Source organism: Colias philodice, chromosome 18, assembly GCF_061535455.1.
Source record: "Colias philodice isolate Cphi_HAF_F1 chromosome 18, ilColPhil1 Martin Lab GWU primary, whole genome shotgun sequence".
Classification (NCBI taxonomy): domain Eukaryota; kingdom Metazoa; phylum Arthropoda; class Insecta; order Lepidoptera; family Pieridae; genus Colias; species Colias philodice.
In genome coordinates, this window is record NC_143103.1 from 2,699,485 (window position 1) to 2,718,542 (window position 19,058).

Sequence of the window (19,058 nt, forward strand, 5' to 3'; positions counted from 1 at the left end):
GTCGACAGCGCGTTCCTCGTTATATTCGCCGAGGCAGCTGACGCCAGCATTTTCACAACTGCTATAGCCCTCACGTATGACACTGTGTCCTCTATCGTTACGCACTTATCCATGAAAACTCTATGGGAACTGGCACTTTACACTTTCAGACACTGCACAGTCACATTGGTGTTCGTTTAAATTGGTAAAATGGTATTAAAGGTAAAAACTATCACTCTTTTTACATTAATTAATATCTACAAGCATCAAATAATCGATAATCAAAGGAGAAAAAAACAGATTGGAATGATTTCCTAGACCTTAGTAATGCGCCCAAATTAAATCAGTAATGTACAAGTTACATTAATTTAAGATAACACGCTCCTAGCTACTTAAGACTACAACAGCACAGCACGTTTACACAACTCCGTGACAAAACCGGACTAAAAAAAATAGACATTTATAAAAATCAACACCGGAGCTCAATCTTTAGAGCCACAATTATCTTAAATATTTACAAGATACAAAAAGACGCGCTGACATCACTACCTTAATATTCAGCTAAAATTATAATGCAGTGTTGTTAAATCATCTCCACAGAGCGTGTTTGCGTTTGTCTTGAACTGAAAATTATAATGGGTTTTGACATGACGTTGAGCCAATTGCAAACAGCCTGATAAAATAAGTGTTTATGATAAACAGGAAAAATAATTAAAGGCACACGTCACATTTTATTTATTTAATCTCATTTCAATGACTAGGATTTACTTTAGGATCAGGATGTTTGTTTAAAAAAGCTCTATAGGTTCGTGTTATCGAGATTTCCGAAATAGTGTTTGTTTAACAAAAACTATCTAGAGACAATGCTGTTCAGCAGATGTGAACAAACGTACTTGGATGTTATATTTTGGTTGCACCGAATATTTTCTCAATAAAACAAGTAAGGATGTACTAATTATGTACACATGAATACTGGTGGATATGTTTACTCTATGCTATATTTTTTACTATCTTTTATGTTCGATTTTTGTCACAGTCAAAGATCTTATAACTATTATAACAACAACACAAGATTATGATCGAATAAAAATACATAGCAAGGATTTACCAGATAATATTTCTAAACGTAAAATTAAAATCTATTCACACCAACCTAAGATAGATTTGACGTATTAAAATAAGCCATACTTTAAGAAATGTACAAAAGAGCTAATCACCCGAGGCCGAAGCTTATAGTGGGGTAAGAACGTCTTTCTATGCGAATGTAAAGATAGCGGACCTAGATTTCTAAATGAGGTTGGAATGCTCCATATACCTAGTAGGTATGTTAAGAAGTGGGTGGAGTAAGGGCACGACCGCTGGAAACATTTGTCGTAAATAAAGACTATTTGCAGAAATCGCACAAAAATATACCAGCGACGATGAGAAATGGCGGCCTTAGTTTCTAAATTCATGCCGTGTTTACTTTTAATATTAGTTCCTTGATAAACGCTGTATTTACGTCCAGTTTTTGTTTACATTTTATAAGAGCTATCATAACAATAAAGAAGACTTAACGCCAAGTTTTGAGATGCCTAACATCTTAGCCTCATAATGTAAATCATGCTCATTAATTTAGGGGATTAACATGAAACTTAAGGCTGCAGTCTAGCAAAATTGCGTTTTCAACAAGTTATTTGACAATTTTTTCCCGGCTAATGAAATGATAAACTGAATTTTTTTTTCTTGTTTATCAATTACTGTTATATACGCAATGCGCGTGAATTTTTTTACATTTATAAAGTTACTTTATGTTACCTTAATCAGGCCTTCAAGATAAGTCTCTTTCCCCCAAAATCATTTCGAGCTAAGTTTGTGCACTCACTACGTTGCAACCGATTACAATTTACACAATCTGATCAGCGCATTATTATCCTTATATAGTCGTTATTAAAAACTGCTGAATACAATTGCCGAAAAACTTATGATTTTCTTAATTAGAGCGTTATAAATTCATTAAATTTCCCATTTTTTGCCTTACAAAATCGATTGATAAATACTGCTAAAAGTTATTTTTTCCATTAATTTATTCGAGTTGGTTGAAGACCAATGAGTATTAATCCTTTAAAAAATTTTTTTTTTTGAATTTTGATAATTCTTTAAATATTAAAAAAATATTTAAAATAATAAGGAAAAATCCTAGCGAATTTCTTTAGTCGCGCTCCTTGGGCCGGAGCGTTCTGACGTGTGCTCTACGCTCGATTTTCCTTCATACCGAAGTGAAAGTTGCTCTACTTCATTAAATTTAATATTTTTGTTAATTGATTATTTTTATCTTAGTTTTGTGCAAATATTCGTATTTTTAAACATTTGATTTCGATATGGAAAATAAACGAAAAAAATACGTGTGTAACCACTAGAAAAAAAATTATCTTCGAACATAAAGTTAATGAAACCAAATAGATTGCAAAGGTGATTGGCAACAATTTCTTTATTTTACGGGGTGTCAGTAAAGGGATGTATATTTCTTTAAAACTAAAGTAAGCTCATAAATTTTCTTATAATAAGTATAATTTTTTTGAAGTTCCAAAAATGTTTATTTTTCGTTTGAGAAATACGAAATATAATATAAACTTGTATTGAGAACTTGAACTTCCCAAGTTCATCCGGGGAAATCCCCATACGGGGAAAATGATTTGTTTACTCCAAAATTGATCCGAGGTGTTTTAATTTTTTCTTCTAGTCATTTTCAACGTAGCGGCATGTTGTTTGATTATTAATTTTGTAACTTAAATACAGGATGTTGGTTTTATATTCTGATCTTACAGACGCGCTGACAAATTTAGTCCACCATTTCTAGTTTAGTCTACCAACTCTAAGTACCAATATTAAAACGAATGGATTATCATCACATCATCAAAATTCAGTGGGGTTGAGAACTAAACAAACAGAAGTAACAGAGACGCGAAGAATAAAAAAAGAGGACGAAAACGATAATTCGTTGATGCTTTCCCTTTTCGTTAGGGTACATCACCAATCTGCAAAAAACAAAACTGATGATTCCCAATTGCTGATTAAAAATGAAAAACAAATAATCGACAACAGTGGTGAAAATTTGCTGATCACAATGAAACATCCTTCAGTGGTAGCAGATTTACTCATTTAAAATGTATCGGTGAACAGCGTAAAGGAGAGGAGGACAGGAAAACATTATGAATGTGGATGGTGGATTGTATACAGGGTGTAATCGATAAGTATGTGCAGGCGATTATGACGTTATTATTGCAGGTATCAAAAAACTTAAAACTGATATCGAAATTACTTTACCTAATGAGCAAAATGACAATGATAACTTTTTAAAAGTATAACGAGAAATATCTAAAAAATTTACTTTATACACTCCCATATCAAAAAGGGAAAATGGGACTAGTAGAAGTTAAATGTCTAATTCCGGCAAAAGACATGAATGCGGAAGATGCGGTTAAAAAAAAATTTAATATTTGAAATACAATGCAAAAAATAACACTTTTGTCATAGATAAGAATCATGACTATTTTTTCCAAATTCAGGGACAACTAAACGTTGCAGAAGCAGAAGTCTGCTTATTTGCTGTTTGGACTGGAGTGAATCATTCGTTAAAAATAGAATATATAAAATAGAATACATATATAAAAAAGTATGTAACGTTTAGGCAAAATAAAATGATGGACCATTATTGGATTTTACATAAATTGCCTACTGTCAGAATTGATTGATTCGAGACTTCAGCATTCGATGCCCATCAAGGACCCATCCTATATCATTCAAGCGATTGAAAAAAGAGAGATAAATCCAGTGCAACCGATAAAGCATCAGAATGCTAGAGAAAGATTTATTAGGTTTATCAATATAAATCTATATATTATACATAATATAATAAATCTGTAGAAGACGCGAAGACTGACATCCGCGCGGACGGAGTCGCGGGCGGAAGCTAGTCAGAAATAAATATCTTTTGTTTTCATTTGCGTATTTTTCTATTTTATAATTTTTTAACACAAACATTACATTTTTTTTATTAAATACAAAATTTGTTTATCCGTTTTATTAGTTAAACTGAACAACTTTCACTAAGAAACTTAGGTCGAAAAAAATGTATAGAGTTATGAATTTTGTATGAAAAGCTTATTTTTTTTTATATTTCGTCCAAATTTCTTTGTAAAAGTTGATCAGTTATATAAACATGAAGTTGAAGATATCAATAGAAAGTATTCGCAAATTTTGTGTACTGATAAAAAAAAATCACCCGGTGTAATTTTCACGAAAATTGTTTCAAATTGTCATTTTTGGTACTTATTACGAATATTAAATTATACGAATGATTTAATTTTTAAAAATTAAGTGGAGCAACTTTCCCTTAGTACATTTGTATTATTTACATATAGGATGACAGGATGCATTTGTTTGCACTACTAGACCAAGCCCTTAACGTGAAAACAAATCGTGTGTTATGACAACGCTGTCTCAAAGTCTTCTGAAAATAAACGAGTTGATTCCTGAGATTTTAACGTACACCCACCACAGTGAAAACAAAACATGATGAACGGGCTATAAATATTCATTTAATAAGATAGATCGCTGAATACATTAACCAGTACAGCGTTCTGTATTCTGTGGAACAACTGAAGCCCGTGACTTCGTCTTCATGAAGTTTATTATGTGTAAACTGAAACTGATGGCGTAAGTTTAGACCTAGGGTTCTTAATATTATAGATGCGAAAGTTTCTGAGGATGGATTTGGATGAAACTTTACAGTAAAATAGGCTTTACAAAAAAAATAACACATGAGCTATAGATAAATATGTACTTCATTTTGCCTCCGGGTGAAACCGCGCTGCAGTTATAATACATAACTATTTGAGAAGCATCAAATCAAAATATTTTATCCTTGTTACCTCTGTTAGCTACCACAATCGAGAGTTTCGTAAATTATTGGGCGTCTCATCAAAATAAAGCTACTCACGGAAAATTAGCTTGATAGTAATCAAGTGCAAAAATGGGCGATGGATCCTGAACTATAGGTGCTAAAAATTTTAAAAGGTAAAAGAAATCCCACGTACACGTGAAAGTTCTGTGTTTGCGCAGAAACGAATGTATCGCAAATTTTGGTATTTTGAAAGCGAGATCGCATATAACAGGACTATGGTACCTATAGCGAATTAAGAAATTGGTCACGATACAGCACGTTCTTACGTTTCTTGTAATATATTATTATTATTTCTATAATATACACGGATATCGCTACGTCCATATTAAGTACCTACTTATCTATTTATAGATATATATATATAACGGAATTTAAATGTGCAGAAAACGTATTTCAGAACAAATTCTTCACTGATGGTATATGACATACCTTTATATTATTTCTTTGTATCGGAGAAAGTCTCATACCAAACATAGGTATTGGTCATGTTTCAAGTAAGCGCAGTTTTTATTAAGTAATTCTGTATAAACACGCCAATTCTTCAGTAGGTAGGTATAAGCTATTAGAATACTGTTTGCGATCCTAGATAAACCACATGATAAAAAATAATAATATACTTTAAGTGAAAAAATTAAACATTTATGATTACAACCGTGATTACAACCTTTATGTTATTTCCGGCAAAATTAAATCTTTATATTACTCGTATTATATATGAGGCTTATATGAAGACACGTAGCGTTACCTATCCCTAACTATTACAGATCAGAAAGGGTTTATTATCCTTGAGAACCGTCGAATTTTAAGTTTCCACATAATTTAACATTTCTTCCGAGATAAATTAAACTACATATTTTATCTAACTTAAAATCTTTTGTTACGTATTTATACAATGATAATTATTAAGGAAATGGCAACATACTTTAATTACAACAATATTTCATGAAGGTACCGCCATCGTGTGAAAATATTCATTTTCCATTTTCTCAACATTGTCCTCGCGGTTAAGCTTCTAAATTATTATCTTCTTTATTTAGTGTAGGTATTTTGATTATTCACAAACGCGCTAGGATCTCGATTTGCACAGCGCGCTCTACAAGGTGAGCAAAACAATAAAATACACAATGAGACAACAATATACGCGAGATTCACTATCTTGTGATACTATTTTAGTATTTTCATCTCAATATAATTGCAGTGTCGGAAAATGCGTAATTTAAAATTAATTAAGTATGTATTTAGATTGTAGATGGATTAAAAATGCGTCTTCAGTTAATATTTACTACGGAGTGGTAAAGTATAAAAACAATACTAGTAATTAAGTTTATTGTCTATTAAATATTATGCTTGACTATATCACGTAATACCTACTTGAAATAATTGAAATAGATAACAAAATATAGCACAATAACGAACAATGTTATTGTTCTATAATTGCTACGAATATTTAAATAATAAACACGAAGTAAACAAAAGAAGTTAATTATTTACTAACAACAAGCACATGTATATTGTGTGTGCGTCGAAATGCATTAACTTGCGAAGCGTATAAAATATATTAAAATACACTGCACTTTCTAAGTATTGGTTTAAAGAACCGGTGTTTCGCGACTGGCGACGTCGAAACCGCCAATGATCAACTGTATGAAAATAGAGAGTGGTGCCAAATCTTCAGCGAAACGACGATAAACATCACGTGGCAAATTAATAACGCGATTATACACTCTATTATTATAACGCATTATGTTACAAAATCGTGAACGACATTGGTGCTCATTGAAGAAACCGTAACATAAACAAACCTTGCTTTATTTAACATACGCGTAAAATACACTATCGCAACATCTCTTTGGTACCAATTTGATAATTTCACTTTTACTTTTCATTTAAAAGTATTAAACAGGTGCCCATACTTTCATAATATGTAATGTTATATAAATACACTCTGTGTTTCATTGCAAAGTTTTGCACTTGACCCACTTTATAGATGGCTTTGCATGAATTTTGGAATACAAATAGGTTGAACCTTGGATTTCATAGGATACTTGTAAACAGAACTTGTTGAGCAAACTAGGATAAGGATATTTGCGTGGGGCTACAAACTTCCTTATTGTAGCTCACTTGACTCAAAAGTGGATCAAGTTTTTCATAATGAGAATTTTTATGTACTTGTGTTACAAACTGTATATATGGATTTACTAAAAAAAACAACATGAAATAATAGAAGAAGAAAGCATAGTACAAATATGTTACACATTCAAATATACATTTTGAGGACCAAGTTGAATTTACTCAAAACACAAATTTTACAATTAATAACTCAGGCCCCGGAACCACAGACACAATAGAAAATCTATTGTGTCTGGGACTGATCGGGCCGCTTGGGGCTCAATGGGTTAAAAGGTAATCAATATCTTTGCCAAGTAATGTTGGCAAAATATTTCTCGTCAAGTAAACTCAAGCGAGGCTAGGAGAAATGGATGGAATGTTTTGACAGCTTATATATAAGTAATAACCTATTTTCATTTTCTCTATCAGTTTGTAATAAAGACAGGTATGAGTCCTTATTAATATTACAAACTAGCGGTCCGCCCCGACTTCGCCCGTGGTACATGTTTACGTTTTCTCTACATAAGAACCTTCCGCGTACTTCAAGGAATATAATAAAAAAAGAATCATCGAAATCGGTTCAGCCGTTCTCGAGTTATGCGCTTACCAACACATTTTGCGATTCATTTTTATATATAAGATGCAGTATCTATTTCTTTGTCCTTCTTTCATGGCGCAACAATGTATTTCTGTGTGATTCCATGTATTTCTGTAAGGCTGCATATAGTAAATCATAAGGGTCATAAAGAAGTTTCACTTCTTACGTGTGTACACTAGTACACGCACACATTTTTTTGTTCTCTATAGATTTCAGATATGCAGAAATAGGAACACTGCGCAGCAACAATAATTATCCTACTTATTTAAAACATAACCTCACCAGTCAATTTATTCATTCATTATTTACTAGATAATGTGTCTAAAGTTATCTTAGCATTATGACTTATCACTCAACATTTTAAATAATAAGGTAGTAAAGAAGTAAATTGGACATCTTCCTTTATTTTGTGGTTTTACTATTCTCTAGACATTCCATGAACAATTTGACAAACTAGCAATCCGCCCCGGCTTTGCCCGTGGTACATATTTACGTTTTCTCTACGTAAGAACCATCCTCGTACTTCAAGGAATATAATAAAAAAAGAATTAACGAAATCGGTTCAGCCGTTCTCAAGTTATGCGCTTACCAACACATTTTGGGATTCATTTTTATATTATAGAAGATATGCATAATATGTATTATTCTTGACACTATACTATCCAAATCTTATTTAAATAATTATAAACATCAATATGAAAATAGTAATTAACCCATTGACCACCGAGCGGCCCGATCGGGCCGAGACACAATAGATTTTCTATTGTGTCTGTGATCCGAGGACTGACGGATTAACTAACATAAAATGAACCTAAAGCTTGTCTGTGGTGTGGTGGCAATGTTTAATGGTCTTATTATACTCTATGTAAAGAAACGTTAATACATAAGTTGCTTTCATTTCAATTAAAATTGTTGTTTATTGAACTCAAACCCTTTTACCAATTTCCACTAAAGGTTATTTTTTTTGAAATTTCTTTCAATAAAATAACCTTTAGTGGTAATTGGTCTTCTTGCTATGAGTATAACCTACATTTAATTTGCTATATTTTGTTTAAAAGCCCCAGACTTCTTTCTAATTATTATATTTTAACAATGCCGTATTGTTTACATTCATGTTGGTTGTCTTACGTTACGGCATAGTTTTTTACACAAATTACATCACAACCAGCTAAAATAGAAGTATGGGTGTATAATGCTATTCTTGCTATTGAATTACAGTCAAAGACGTTGAATAAGTTATGAAGAAATACCTAGAAAATGCCAATTGGGACAAGATAAAGATTATCAAAATTATAAACATACCTCTGTGTCGCTGTCGCCGTTCTTATTTTTATCAGTTTTAGTCTTCATCGCTTCCAACACTTATTTACAAACACTACACCAAAACTTTCACACCACTAATTTGAAGTACGATTCACTAAAAACGACTATTTTAAATTTTAATTTCAATTTTAAACAGCCAATTAAGCAGAACCGCGTACCATAAACGAACTGACATGGCATTTGGCAATCCGCAATCATGTCATGGCAATATGGCATTTGGGCATTGCGATTGATGCGTTCCGAATCATGCTGTAAGTGTCAAACAGGAACTGCCTCAGTATATTCTTTTTTAATATTTAAAAAGATTATCATTATATACTTTTTGGAAAGATCGCTCCTAATGGCTGTAAAAATAAATATAGGATGCAATGTGAGTTATTGAATTAAATACATATAAATATTTTTTTTATAGATAGTATCTAGATGCTGATGATTTTTTAATACTTGGAAAATATATAATTTGAAAAAATAAAATATAATTTCGGTAAATTTTCCATTAATTTTTACATAAATTGGCAACACTGAAATCTGCACGGAAATCGGAATTCTGAATTCGGATTTCGGAATATACAGGAATATAACGGCTCGCGAATTCACGAAAATAGAGAAGGATAATTTGAAAAAGTGAGTGTAAAAAATAAAGAAGTTTCCTGTAATGTAATTTTCAGATACATCAAATGCTGTAATTAATAAGGATTACAATCCACAGGTTAGTTGAAACTTGAAATGACTAGCTCATCCGGCGAGCAACTAACTGCTTTAAATTATGTAGGTAGGTACTACATAATAGATACTCTATTTTAATTCATCTATGAATACTCTTATAGACAAACCTTGTGTTTTATAAATACAAATATAAAAAGAATAGAAAAAAAATGAACCCACAATCGAACCCACATCTAGGTAGTTAGCGTCCAGATATAAAACTTCCCTTCCCTTGTAAACTTTTTTATGTAGGTATGTTGGGATAAAATAAAACGATAATAACACTGGTAATACTGTGATAATAATATCTAATAGTTAAGCCCCGCAAGTTGATATTGCGATGGAACCTTGTCACAATAACAGCCGCGTGACGTCATCCGTCGCAAAAAAGTATAGATAGCAAAAAAGTTTTAATAAAAAGTAATTAATATGCTAGGGTAATGGGCACGGAAATATAGACATAATATTATATATTTCCATGGGTAATGGGTTTATTTGTAATAAGCGAGACGGCTGTTTATGACCATAGGTATATTTCTAAGAAATTTCGGCACCATATAAAAAACTAGTTTTGTATGCTGATTATAAAAAACAATGATATCACCCTTAAGTACGTAACAATTATACTGTTGATGTGTAAATATGAAAATATTTTTTAATTAATGTTATGTAATTATAAATTATAAATAAAACCAGGTTGGTATGTAAAAAATCTATGTTTATTATTTTATTAGCGAACGGTACTGACGGGGCGACGTCGACTACGTCACCAAGATGGCCGCCAATCGCAATATCAACTTGCGGGGCTTAAAGTATGTAGGTAAAGGTCACAGAAACACATTTATTTAAAACAATATAATTCCATTAGAACAAAAACTAAGACAATCACAAAGTCAAACACTTGATACAATAAAAACTATAAACTACTTCTTCTTTGCACCAGCTCCTTTGGGTTTCTTAGCAACTTTGTAGGGTCCGAGTTGCCGGCGCACGAGTAGACCTCTCCACCAGGCTTGCACGGTAATGGCGGACTTGGTCATCTTTTCACGATACAGTCTTGCCTTCTCGCGTTCTTCTTTGAAGTGGATCCAGTCCTTCATCAGCTTGTCATGATTCTCGATCTGCGAAAATAGCAATTAATATGAAGAAAAATGTTATAAAAATAGATTAAAATGCTATGAAGTTAAACAAAGACGATTTTAGTATATCTCAAAAAGGGGATTGAAAAAAATAGCGTAAATTGTGAAGATTATGGTAGCCTAATTCAATAAATAGATTTTCAGGAAACACCAATAGTTACGCAACTGCAATGAGTGTGGATTGCAATGGCAAATCTTCAAGGTTTTATTTTACATAGTTCCAGGTTTGTAGGATGTTACCTACATACAAGTTATAATCGATATAAAATATTTATGAATTAAGGTATATATAGGTCGAAATAATTGGAATGCCATTTAGTAACAAAAGCACTAGAAGAGGTTTGCTGTCAGAACTCAGACGCTAACAAGTTTGCTGCCATTTGCCTTTGTAAAAACTATAAAATCACTGTTAATTACCGTTTGTTCAAGGTTAACTCGTCGATCATACATATTTTGATATTCGTTTTTCTTAATTTGTATTTTAAGATCTATACCTTCCATATCCTTATCGTACTTATTCATCCAATCTTCAACCTTTTCTAAAGTTTCCTGTGAATAAAAATATATATTTTAGGAACTACTCTTGTCGTTCATCTCTTGTTTATTAATGGTGATGGCTACCGTTATTTCTATCATCAATCTTTTCAGCATGAATCATGATAATCGATTGAGTCTAAAATGTAGTGGAGGTAAAATTTAAAAATTACATTTATAATAATGTTAATCAACAGCTCGACTTCAGTGTGCACTCTCTGTTCGTGGTCAGTTCTTTGCTTATAATATTCTATAGTACGTGACGGATTTTCCTCAGTATCATGTATAGTTTGAAGATGTTGTTCTGTGCGCGCGCGTTGCCAGTTTTCGATGTAGCGACTCTCAGTTTCGGCGTTCAGAGTTGCATCCTGCATCAGATGATTTCGTCAAATTATATATAACTATACAGGGTGGAAGGTTAAGATGGGGCATGAAGGGCAGGTACCTTAACCGTTGTAGCTACATGAAAACGTTCTCAGGAGACTATCCTTAAATTCTTGAGAAATTTTAATCTGCATTCACAGATTTTTGAAAAAATGTACGGTCAGCAAGGAAATCGGCACTTTTTAAAAAAAATTTTTTTGATGCCAATCGATCCAGTTTCTCATGGGGATCAAAACACTCTAAAAGACCAACTGAGGTATGAGTACTAGAAAAGTCAGAAATCGTGAAAAACTATTTCCACACATTCACTAAAAAAATAAGTGATTCAACAAAAGATGTGCTAGAAAAAAATGGATTTGAATTCAAAAAAAATAAAAATGAGAGATCTCTTCTTCTTGAAAAGTATGAACTAGCTGCATGGCGACATAGGTATCTCAGAGCTATTGATGAAAAGCGGAAACAAGGAAAATTAATAGTTTACCTCGATGAAACCTATGTCCACCAAAATTATAAAGTTAAAAAATCATGGCAAGGGCCATCAACAAGTGGTGTAATTGATAAAATATCATCAGGCAAAAGACATATTGTTGTTCATGCTGGATCAGAAAAAGGTTTTGTCCCCAATGCTTTATTAGTATTCAGTACTAAATCAAAAATGGCAGATTATCATGATGATATGAACAGAAATAATTTTATGAAATGGTTACGTGAAAAATTAATACCTAATTTAAGTCAGCCCAGTGTCATTGTTATGAACAACGCTAGCTACCATGTAACACAAATAAATAAGCCACCATCTATGAATGATTTAAAGGCCGACATTCAGAAATGGCTAACTGAAAATGGAATCCATTATGGAGAATTTTTCACAAAGGCTGAGCTTATGTGCCTTGTGAATGAAAATAAAACAACTCCAATATATGAAGCTGAAGAATGTTTGAAACAACATGGCCATGAAGTTTTGAAACTTCCACCATATCATTGTGACCTGAACGCTATTGAACTCATATGGAGTTTGGCTAAAAGAAAAATAGCCAGCAAAAATTTAGGGATTCCAGGTAATGAAATGGAGAACCTTATAAAAGAATGTTTTAATAGTGTCACAGCCAATGATTGGAAAAAATGCACAGATCACACTATTAGTGTCGAAAACAAATATAAAGAAAGAGACAGGATATCCGAAACTGAGTTGGAACCTTTCATCATTTCTGTGCGTAATGATGATACTGACAGTGATTTTTCATATGAAGGTATTGAATTTCTTGACTCTGATTTTAGTTCTGATTGTGACAAATAAATACATTGAAAATTGAAATGCTTTTTTTTATTTATTTCAAATATGTTTTTTTTTATCAAAAACTCAAGTATCAATAAGTTTTCAGCGTGCTATATCAGTGTTGACACCTAAAAGATTTTTGAATTTGCCGCCTTTTCCATGGGACTAGACTCGCTTGACAGACTCTAATAGAAAACTCATAAAATCATTATCTCTACTAAATTTGCCCCGTAACCATCTACAAAATGCAACTCTGCGTGCATAGTCCCCAGATTGCAATGCTTGGACTAATCGCCCATGGCGGTAGCATTTGTAGCCGTATTTCTTCCATGTTTTTAAAACTATCCAGTGCGAACAACCAACTTCGACGTCAACTTGTTTTGAAGAAATTTCGGGATATGCTTCCACAATTAGTGCTAAAATTGCTATCACCGTATTCTCATTCAATACGCGTGAACGACGCGGACGGGTCAAGCTTTTCTTAAATGAGCCACTTTCTGCTAGATTTTTTACAAGATTCGCAATTACCTTTCGCGTCGGTACATGTCGCATTGGGTATTTATTCCTGTACCATTCCAATGCAACTGTTGGGTTTTTATTATTTAAAAAGTAAGCCTCTAACAGATCTAAACGTTCCAAATTATTTAAGGACATTTTTAGTGAAGACAAAGTGACTTTTGGTAACTTTTGTTGTTTTCTATGTGTTATTGTTTACATAAGCCATAAAAATGTGACGTGTTCGTTCGATATTCAAATTTAAATAATTTTTCATCTCGTGCACGAGCTGCCAGCCACCGCCCGCTCACGCCCCGCGTCGCTGGCATGTTATGCTGCTGTGCCTTTGTCTTTTTACTAGTTCATGAATGAAAATAGTTTTTCGCGATTTCTGACTTTTCTAGTACTCATACCTCAGTTGGTCTTTTAGAGTGTTTTGATCCCCATGAGAAACTGGATCGATTGGCATCAAAAAAAATTTTTTTGAAAACTGCCGATTTCCTTGCTGACCGTACATTTTTTCAAAAATCTGTGAATGTAGATTAAAATTTCTCAAGAATTTAAGGATAGTCTCCTAAGAACGTTTTCATGTAGCTACAACGGTTAAGGTACCTGCCCTTCATGCCCCATCTTAACCTTCCACCCTGTATACACAATATGTATTATACATGATGATGATGATTTTTTGTTTTTCTTTAGATACATTCAAACTACTTAACTGATTTTAATAGAAATTAACATTATAATCCTTACTAAAATTATAATTGCGAAAGTAACTGTATGTCTGTCAGTCTGTCAGCCTGTCTCAACTTCAGGAACTTCCACTGAACCGATTTGCAAGAAATTAGTTACAAGTATAGCTTAGGAACTGAGCACAGGGTTTGGTCTCGGATATCCGACAGAAACGGTCAACGGTAGCAGGTTTTCCTTTGGCTATGCGGTCATCTACGAGGACAAATCGGCTACAACAGCTACGAGGACGGAAAGCTAGTTTTACTGATACTCTTCATCGACTATTGATCTAAAATATAAATAATACCCACTTCAACTTTGTTCTTCAGTTTTTCTATTGTAGCATTAGTATCATAGATAACAGACTTGATGTGGTTACGCTGCTGGCGCAATTGTTTGTTGCATTCGTGTCGGATTCTGTAAATAATAATAATCACCGTCACTTCCTACAATTTTTTTAATTATGTTCCACTAGATTTCCGCCCGCGGCTTCGCCCGCGTTTGCAAAGGAAAACCCGCATAGTTCCCGTTCCCATGGGATTTCCGGGATAAAAACTATCCTATGTGTTAATCCAAGTTACCCTCTATATGTGTGCTAAATTTCATTGTAATCGGTTCAGTAGTTTTTACGTGAAAGAGTAACAAACATCCATACATCCATACATCCATACATCCATACATCCATACATCCTTACAAACTTTCGCCTTTATAATATGTATTAGATTAACTTTACAGACAGCTATAGGTGCGCCAGGTAAATATATAGTGAATATATTGGTCAAAAACCAAGAATAAAAAATAACCCTCTATTTTTAATCTCTTCTTCTGCAATAGCAACTCGATACTCCAGCACCCCAACCATGGCATCCACCGTATCCTTCAGAGCTTCATATCTATTGTGCAGCGACAAGTCGACGTAAATCGTAGCCATTGCGTTGGCGAAGAATTTTCTGGAAGTTTTAGGTTTAGGTAATTTGCGTATTTATTTTATTTGGCTCGTTAATAACACTAACCGTCATATCCTCCAACATTGCCCGCTTTTCACAGTGTTTTGATCATATACAAGAAAAAACAAAATATGGACAGAATTGATGCTGTTATTTGAGTAGGGAATTGAATTTAGAATGAATAGATATACTTGAAATAATCATATTCTTAATAGTTTCTCTAAAAATAAGGAAGAAACAGGTGGGCGAAATAAGGTGGAAAAGTATACAACTTTGCCCACCTTTAATATTTCAGCCATTTTAAGACTTACGTAGCTGTTTTTAAGAGACAAAGTACAAGACAAAGCAAAGATGCTGAATCTCTTACAAAAAATGATCCAAAATAAGTAGATCTTCATTAAATTGTATGGGCAAAGTTAGGTGTAATTTTCTCACAATCTTCATACAAAAATCTTTAGGGTTTAGGGTTGTCACAAAAAAATCAAATAGGTAAAGGATGAAAAAATTAAGTTTAATAAAATATGTAGGTGGGTAACAAGTAATAGGAAGGTACACATGCAATAATATTGAGTTCGTACTGTTTCTAGGTATATCTTTAAAATGAAACTGAAATTATGAATATTTATTGTACCTATACGTAATTTCTACTAAACATTTAAAAAGTACCTAGGTAGACATACATACTCGTACAATCCCACCTAGGTACCTAAAAGAAAAAACATGCTGTGTACTTAATTTATACCTAAAAAAAATTACCTTGCTACCTATTTGAGAAGTCTGTTAAAAATGTGTCAGCCCTAGCACCTCAAAACGGTTGGGCAATGTTGGGATAGGTCACACTACGTTTATTAACCTAACATTGCCCAGCTACAAAACTCCTATAATACTACGTATTTTTGCTTGGAAATAACAAATAACCTCCTTTTTTATATTCTAGTTTAATAAATAATAAGACATATTCACGTATTCTAATTGATTCCCAGTGATCAGAGACAAGTTTTTTTAGAAAAATTTGGCACCACCAAAACACCTCCTACTTTGTCGACATGTAGCAGCAGACTGATTCACGTTATACATGTGCCATCTAATCAGTGTTGCGAGAAAAGACTTTAATTTTCTACCAAAAAACAAAACAAGCCTTAAATGTCATGCTACTCCACATAAACACTCGGGAAAGTTAAAATTTCTATTTGGGCAAAGATAGGCTGGAAAGGCAATGTTGGAGGATATGACGGAATATTATATGTACATTGTAGAGACATTAATTCATTTGTTTTAAGATACTTAAATTCTTGTTCAGATTGACTAATCTTTATAGCGGCTACAGTGATTTCCAGGAGAGTTTCATTGAAACGGCGCATTTACATCTAATGAACATAGAGCTAGAGCAAGAGCATTCTTTCGTGATATTTTATTGAAAACGAAAACTCGTATTCAGTGTTGTTCAGTATTAGAACATTGCATAGAATCCTGTCGAACGCACTGAGAACAACGAAAGAATGCTCTGCGGTTGATTACACTAAAATAATTTGACATAGTGGAGTTAGAATGAACATTCGCTCGCTTGATGTAAATGCACCGTTAGATAGACGTAAGACTTCTTTCTAAACCATATGACATTCATATTTTATATTAATTAAGCTACGGAAATCATACCTATCCGCATCCAATTTGTTCAACTTGTATTCATTGCAATCCAAGTTTATCGGGTCGATAGAAGCTAACTCATCGGTTACTTTCGGCTGAACTACTCTATACTTTAGGGCTAGAAGTAACTTCATATCTGACATTGTCTTGATGATCCGTAATTCATTGTTACACTCAACTGCAAAGTATATTAGCATTATAATGTAAGTTATGTGCTATGTAAAGCTACTCAAGTACCTAAATGTGATTCTTGAAGAACTAATGAAGAAAAACGAACACTTGAAGTTTCTTGTTTCTACTTTCAGCCCGTCTTAATTTTTTACATTGATATTTTAGGGGTTCTTCATCTATGTTGCAGAAAGTGGATCTTTAGTAAAAGAATTTTCTTCAAAATCAATTTCAAAATACCAAATTTGTACAATAGTTCATGTGGATTACAATTTACAATATGCTGTGTAAAAATATACAAACCAAGAATACGGATTTGTGTAATAATATCTTCAACCACAGAAGCGAACAGAGAAGCTTGCAGATACGATAAACTGAAATATCGTGTAACTATTTCAATTCACTAATTTATAGCTAAATATTTCGTAGGTTTTCAGATAAAGCATGTGACAAAATGTCAGCTAGTGAGCTAAGTCGGAACAGTACTTTTCTATTGTTTGTTTGTGTGTTTGAACGCGCTAATCTCAGAAACTAATTCGAATAAGTCCGATTTGACAAATTCTTTCGGTGTTAGACAGCATCGAGGAAGGCTATAAGGCATAGGCTATAATATTATCACGCTAGACCAACGAGCGGAGCCACGCGGGTGAAACCGTAGAGCGCAGCTAGATTTATATAGTTTTTTATTGTTAGGTAAGTACTCAAAGTAGAGTTAGGTACTCTACGCGATGGATTACTATAGTAGGTACCTAGTTGTACTGTGTTACATTTAATTTTAAAAGATATCTTAATTACGTAAATAGTTTCGTTTCATTATTGACAGGATAATCATCTTCCTCATTGATTGATATATCTTGTAAGAATGTTTCTTGTTCAATCGATTCCTAAAACAAGTTAGGCAATTTTAATTGTTTTTCGCGCCTTATACACGGGCCATCCCCGCTGTACGTCAGCTCAAGGCTGCGGTGCTGGATGTATTATACTGACTATCGTGCGCGCATCAAGCACGGCATTTAAATCGAACGAAGTTTACGAGAGGACGTGTGTGAAAATGACACCTGCTATATCAAAAGCTTTTTTTCTGCTGTACAGACAGCCTTGAGCAGACTTACAGCGGGGATGGCCCGTGTATAAGGCGCTAGATTTTAAGGAGTAAGAACTTAAGGAATTATTATAATAGGTAGGCATATTATGAAGCACCTTTTGATCGCTTTTATCATCCCGAATCCAGTTTTCCTGTACAGCACTTGCTATACGAAGACGAGGCATGGTTACTTTTAAATCCTACGAAACACTTATTTTAAATATTATGACATTGCATCAAATTCAATATCGCAAGTGTGAATTTTTTATAATCAAAGTGACTTAGTTTGTCAACAAAATTCCTGTGTGATCAGCCAGTATATTCATTAGGCGGGTATGCACAGACCGAGCTGCTTCGCGCAGCAATTGCTTCACGACGCGAGACTGCTTTCTCGGTCTGGATCCGTCTGTTGAAAATGCCATTTATGATTTAACATTTAAAAAATAATCATCGAAAAAAATTATGTTATACTAGTATTAGGCATGATGACAGTATCCATAAATGATCGAATTAGTGTTTTTAAGGGAAAATGTATAATAAATAAATTAAAAATAGTGACTTAGAAATATTAAAAACATTAAGATTAATGAGATTATCAATAAAATAAAACATTGAAATTCTGCATTCAGCCATTTTGACTGAAACACGCGTGACGTCACGTCTATGTAAACAAATTCGCGTCAGGTGTATTTTGTTGTTATGAATATTTTGAGAATACACATTTTTATTTATTTTCTATTTTTTCACGTATGCTTTATCGACTTAGAACAGAAATATAATTGCGAATTCACGAATATGTGGTTCGGGTTTCTCTGCGTCAAATTTATACAATCATTTTTCCTTTCATATTATTTTCTCGCTTTAAACAATTACTAACACTTTTTTTGGGTATTATTTTGATGTAGGTTCACATTGCAATACTGCACACCACTCATAAACTTTGAAATTAGATTCTATAACACTTAATAATTAAATATTATTACGTATTTACG

General features: G+C 33.1%; 2 protein-coding genes across 2 annotated transcripts in view; both read right to left on the bottom strand.

The window, feature by feature from the left end:
* The window catches only part of LOC149480290 (serine/threonine-protein phosphatase 2A 56 kDa regulatory subunit gamma isoform-like), a 64,165-nt gene extending 55,031 nt beyond the window's left edge, over positions 1–9,134 (bottom strand). The window contains exon 1 of the mRNA XM_089706636.1: positions 8,934–9,134. Within this exon, the coding sequence (XP_089562762.1) occupies positions 8,934–8,981 (48 nt within the window). The 5' untranslated portion in view covers positions 8,982–9,134. The remainder of the gene's footprint in view (positions 1–8,933) is intronic.
* Positions 9,135–10,505: 1,371 nt separating this feature from the next.
* Positions 10,506–18,251, bottom strand: LOC149480294 (dynein regulatory complex protein 9-like). The gene is made up of 9 exons (XM_089706910.1): positions 18,183–18,251; positions 17,778–17,866; positions 17,286–17,356; positions 16,824–16,992; positions 15,024–15,170; positions 14,531–14,636; positions 11,506–11,700; positions 11,216–11,347; positions 10,506–10,780 (listed from the first exon to the last, which is right to left on the bottom strand). Exons 1-9 carry the CDS (start codon positions 18,249–18,251, stop codon positions 10,583–10,585), a joined length of 1,176 nt encoding a protein of 391 aa, XP_089563036.1. The 3' UTR covers positions 10,506–10,582.
* Positions 18,252–19,058: the final 807 nt, after the last annotated feature.

Excerpts from the sequence above, each read along its gene's own strand:
- LOC149480294 (XM_089706910.1), bottom strand. The coding sequence starts at position 18,251 with ATGCCTCGTCTTCGTATAGCAAGTGCTGTACAGGAAAACTGGATTCGG. Across the intron at positions 17,357-17,777 it reads AATGAAACGAAACTATTTAC|TTTATCGTATCTGCAAGCTT; the intron begins GTAATTAAGATA and ends ACGATATTTCAG. Across the intron at positions 14,637-15,023 it reads GAAGAGATTAAAAATAGAGG|AATCCGACACGAATGCAACA; the intron begins GTTATTTTTTAT and ends TATTATTTACAG.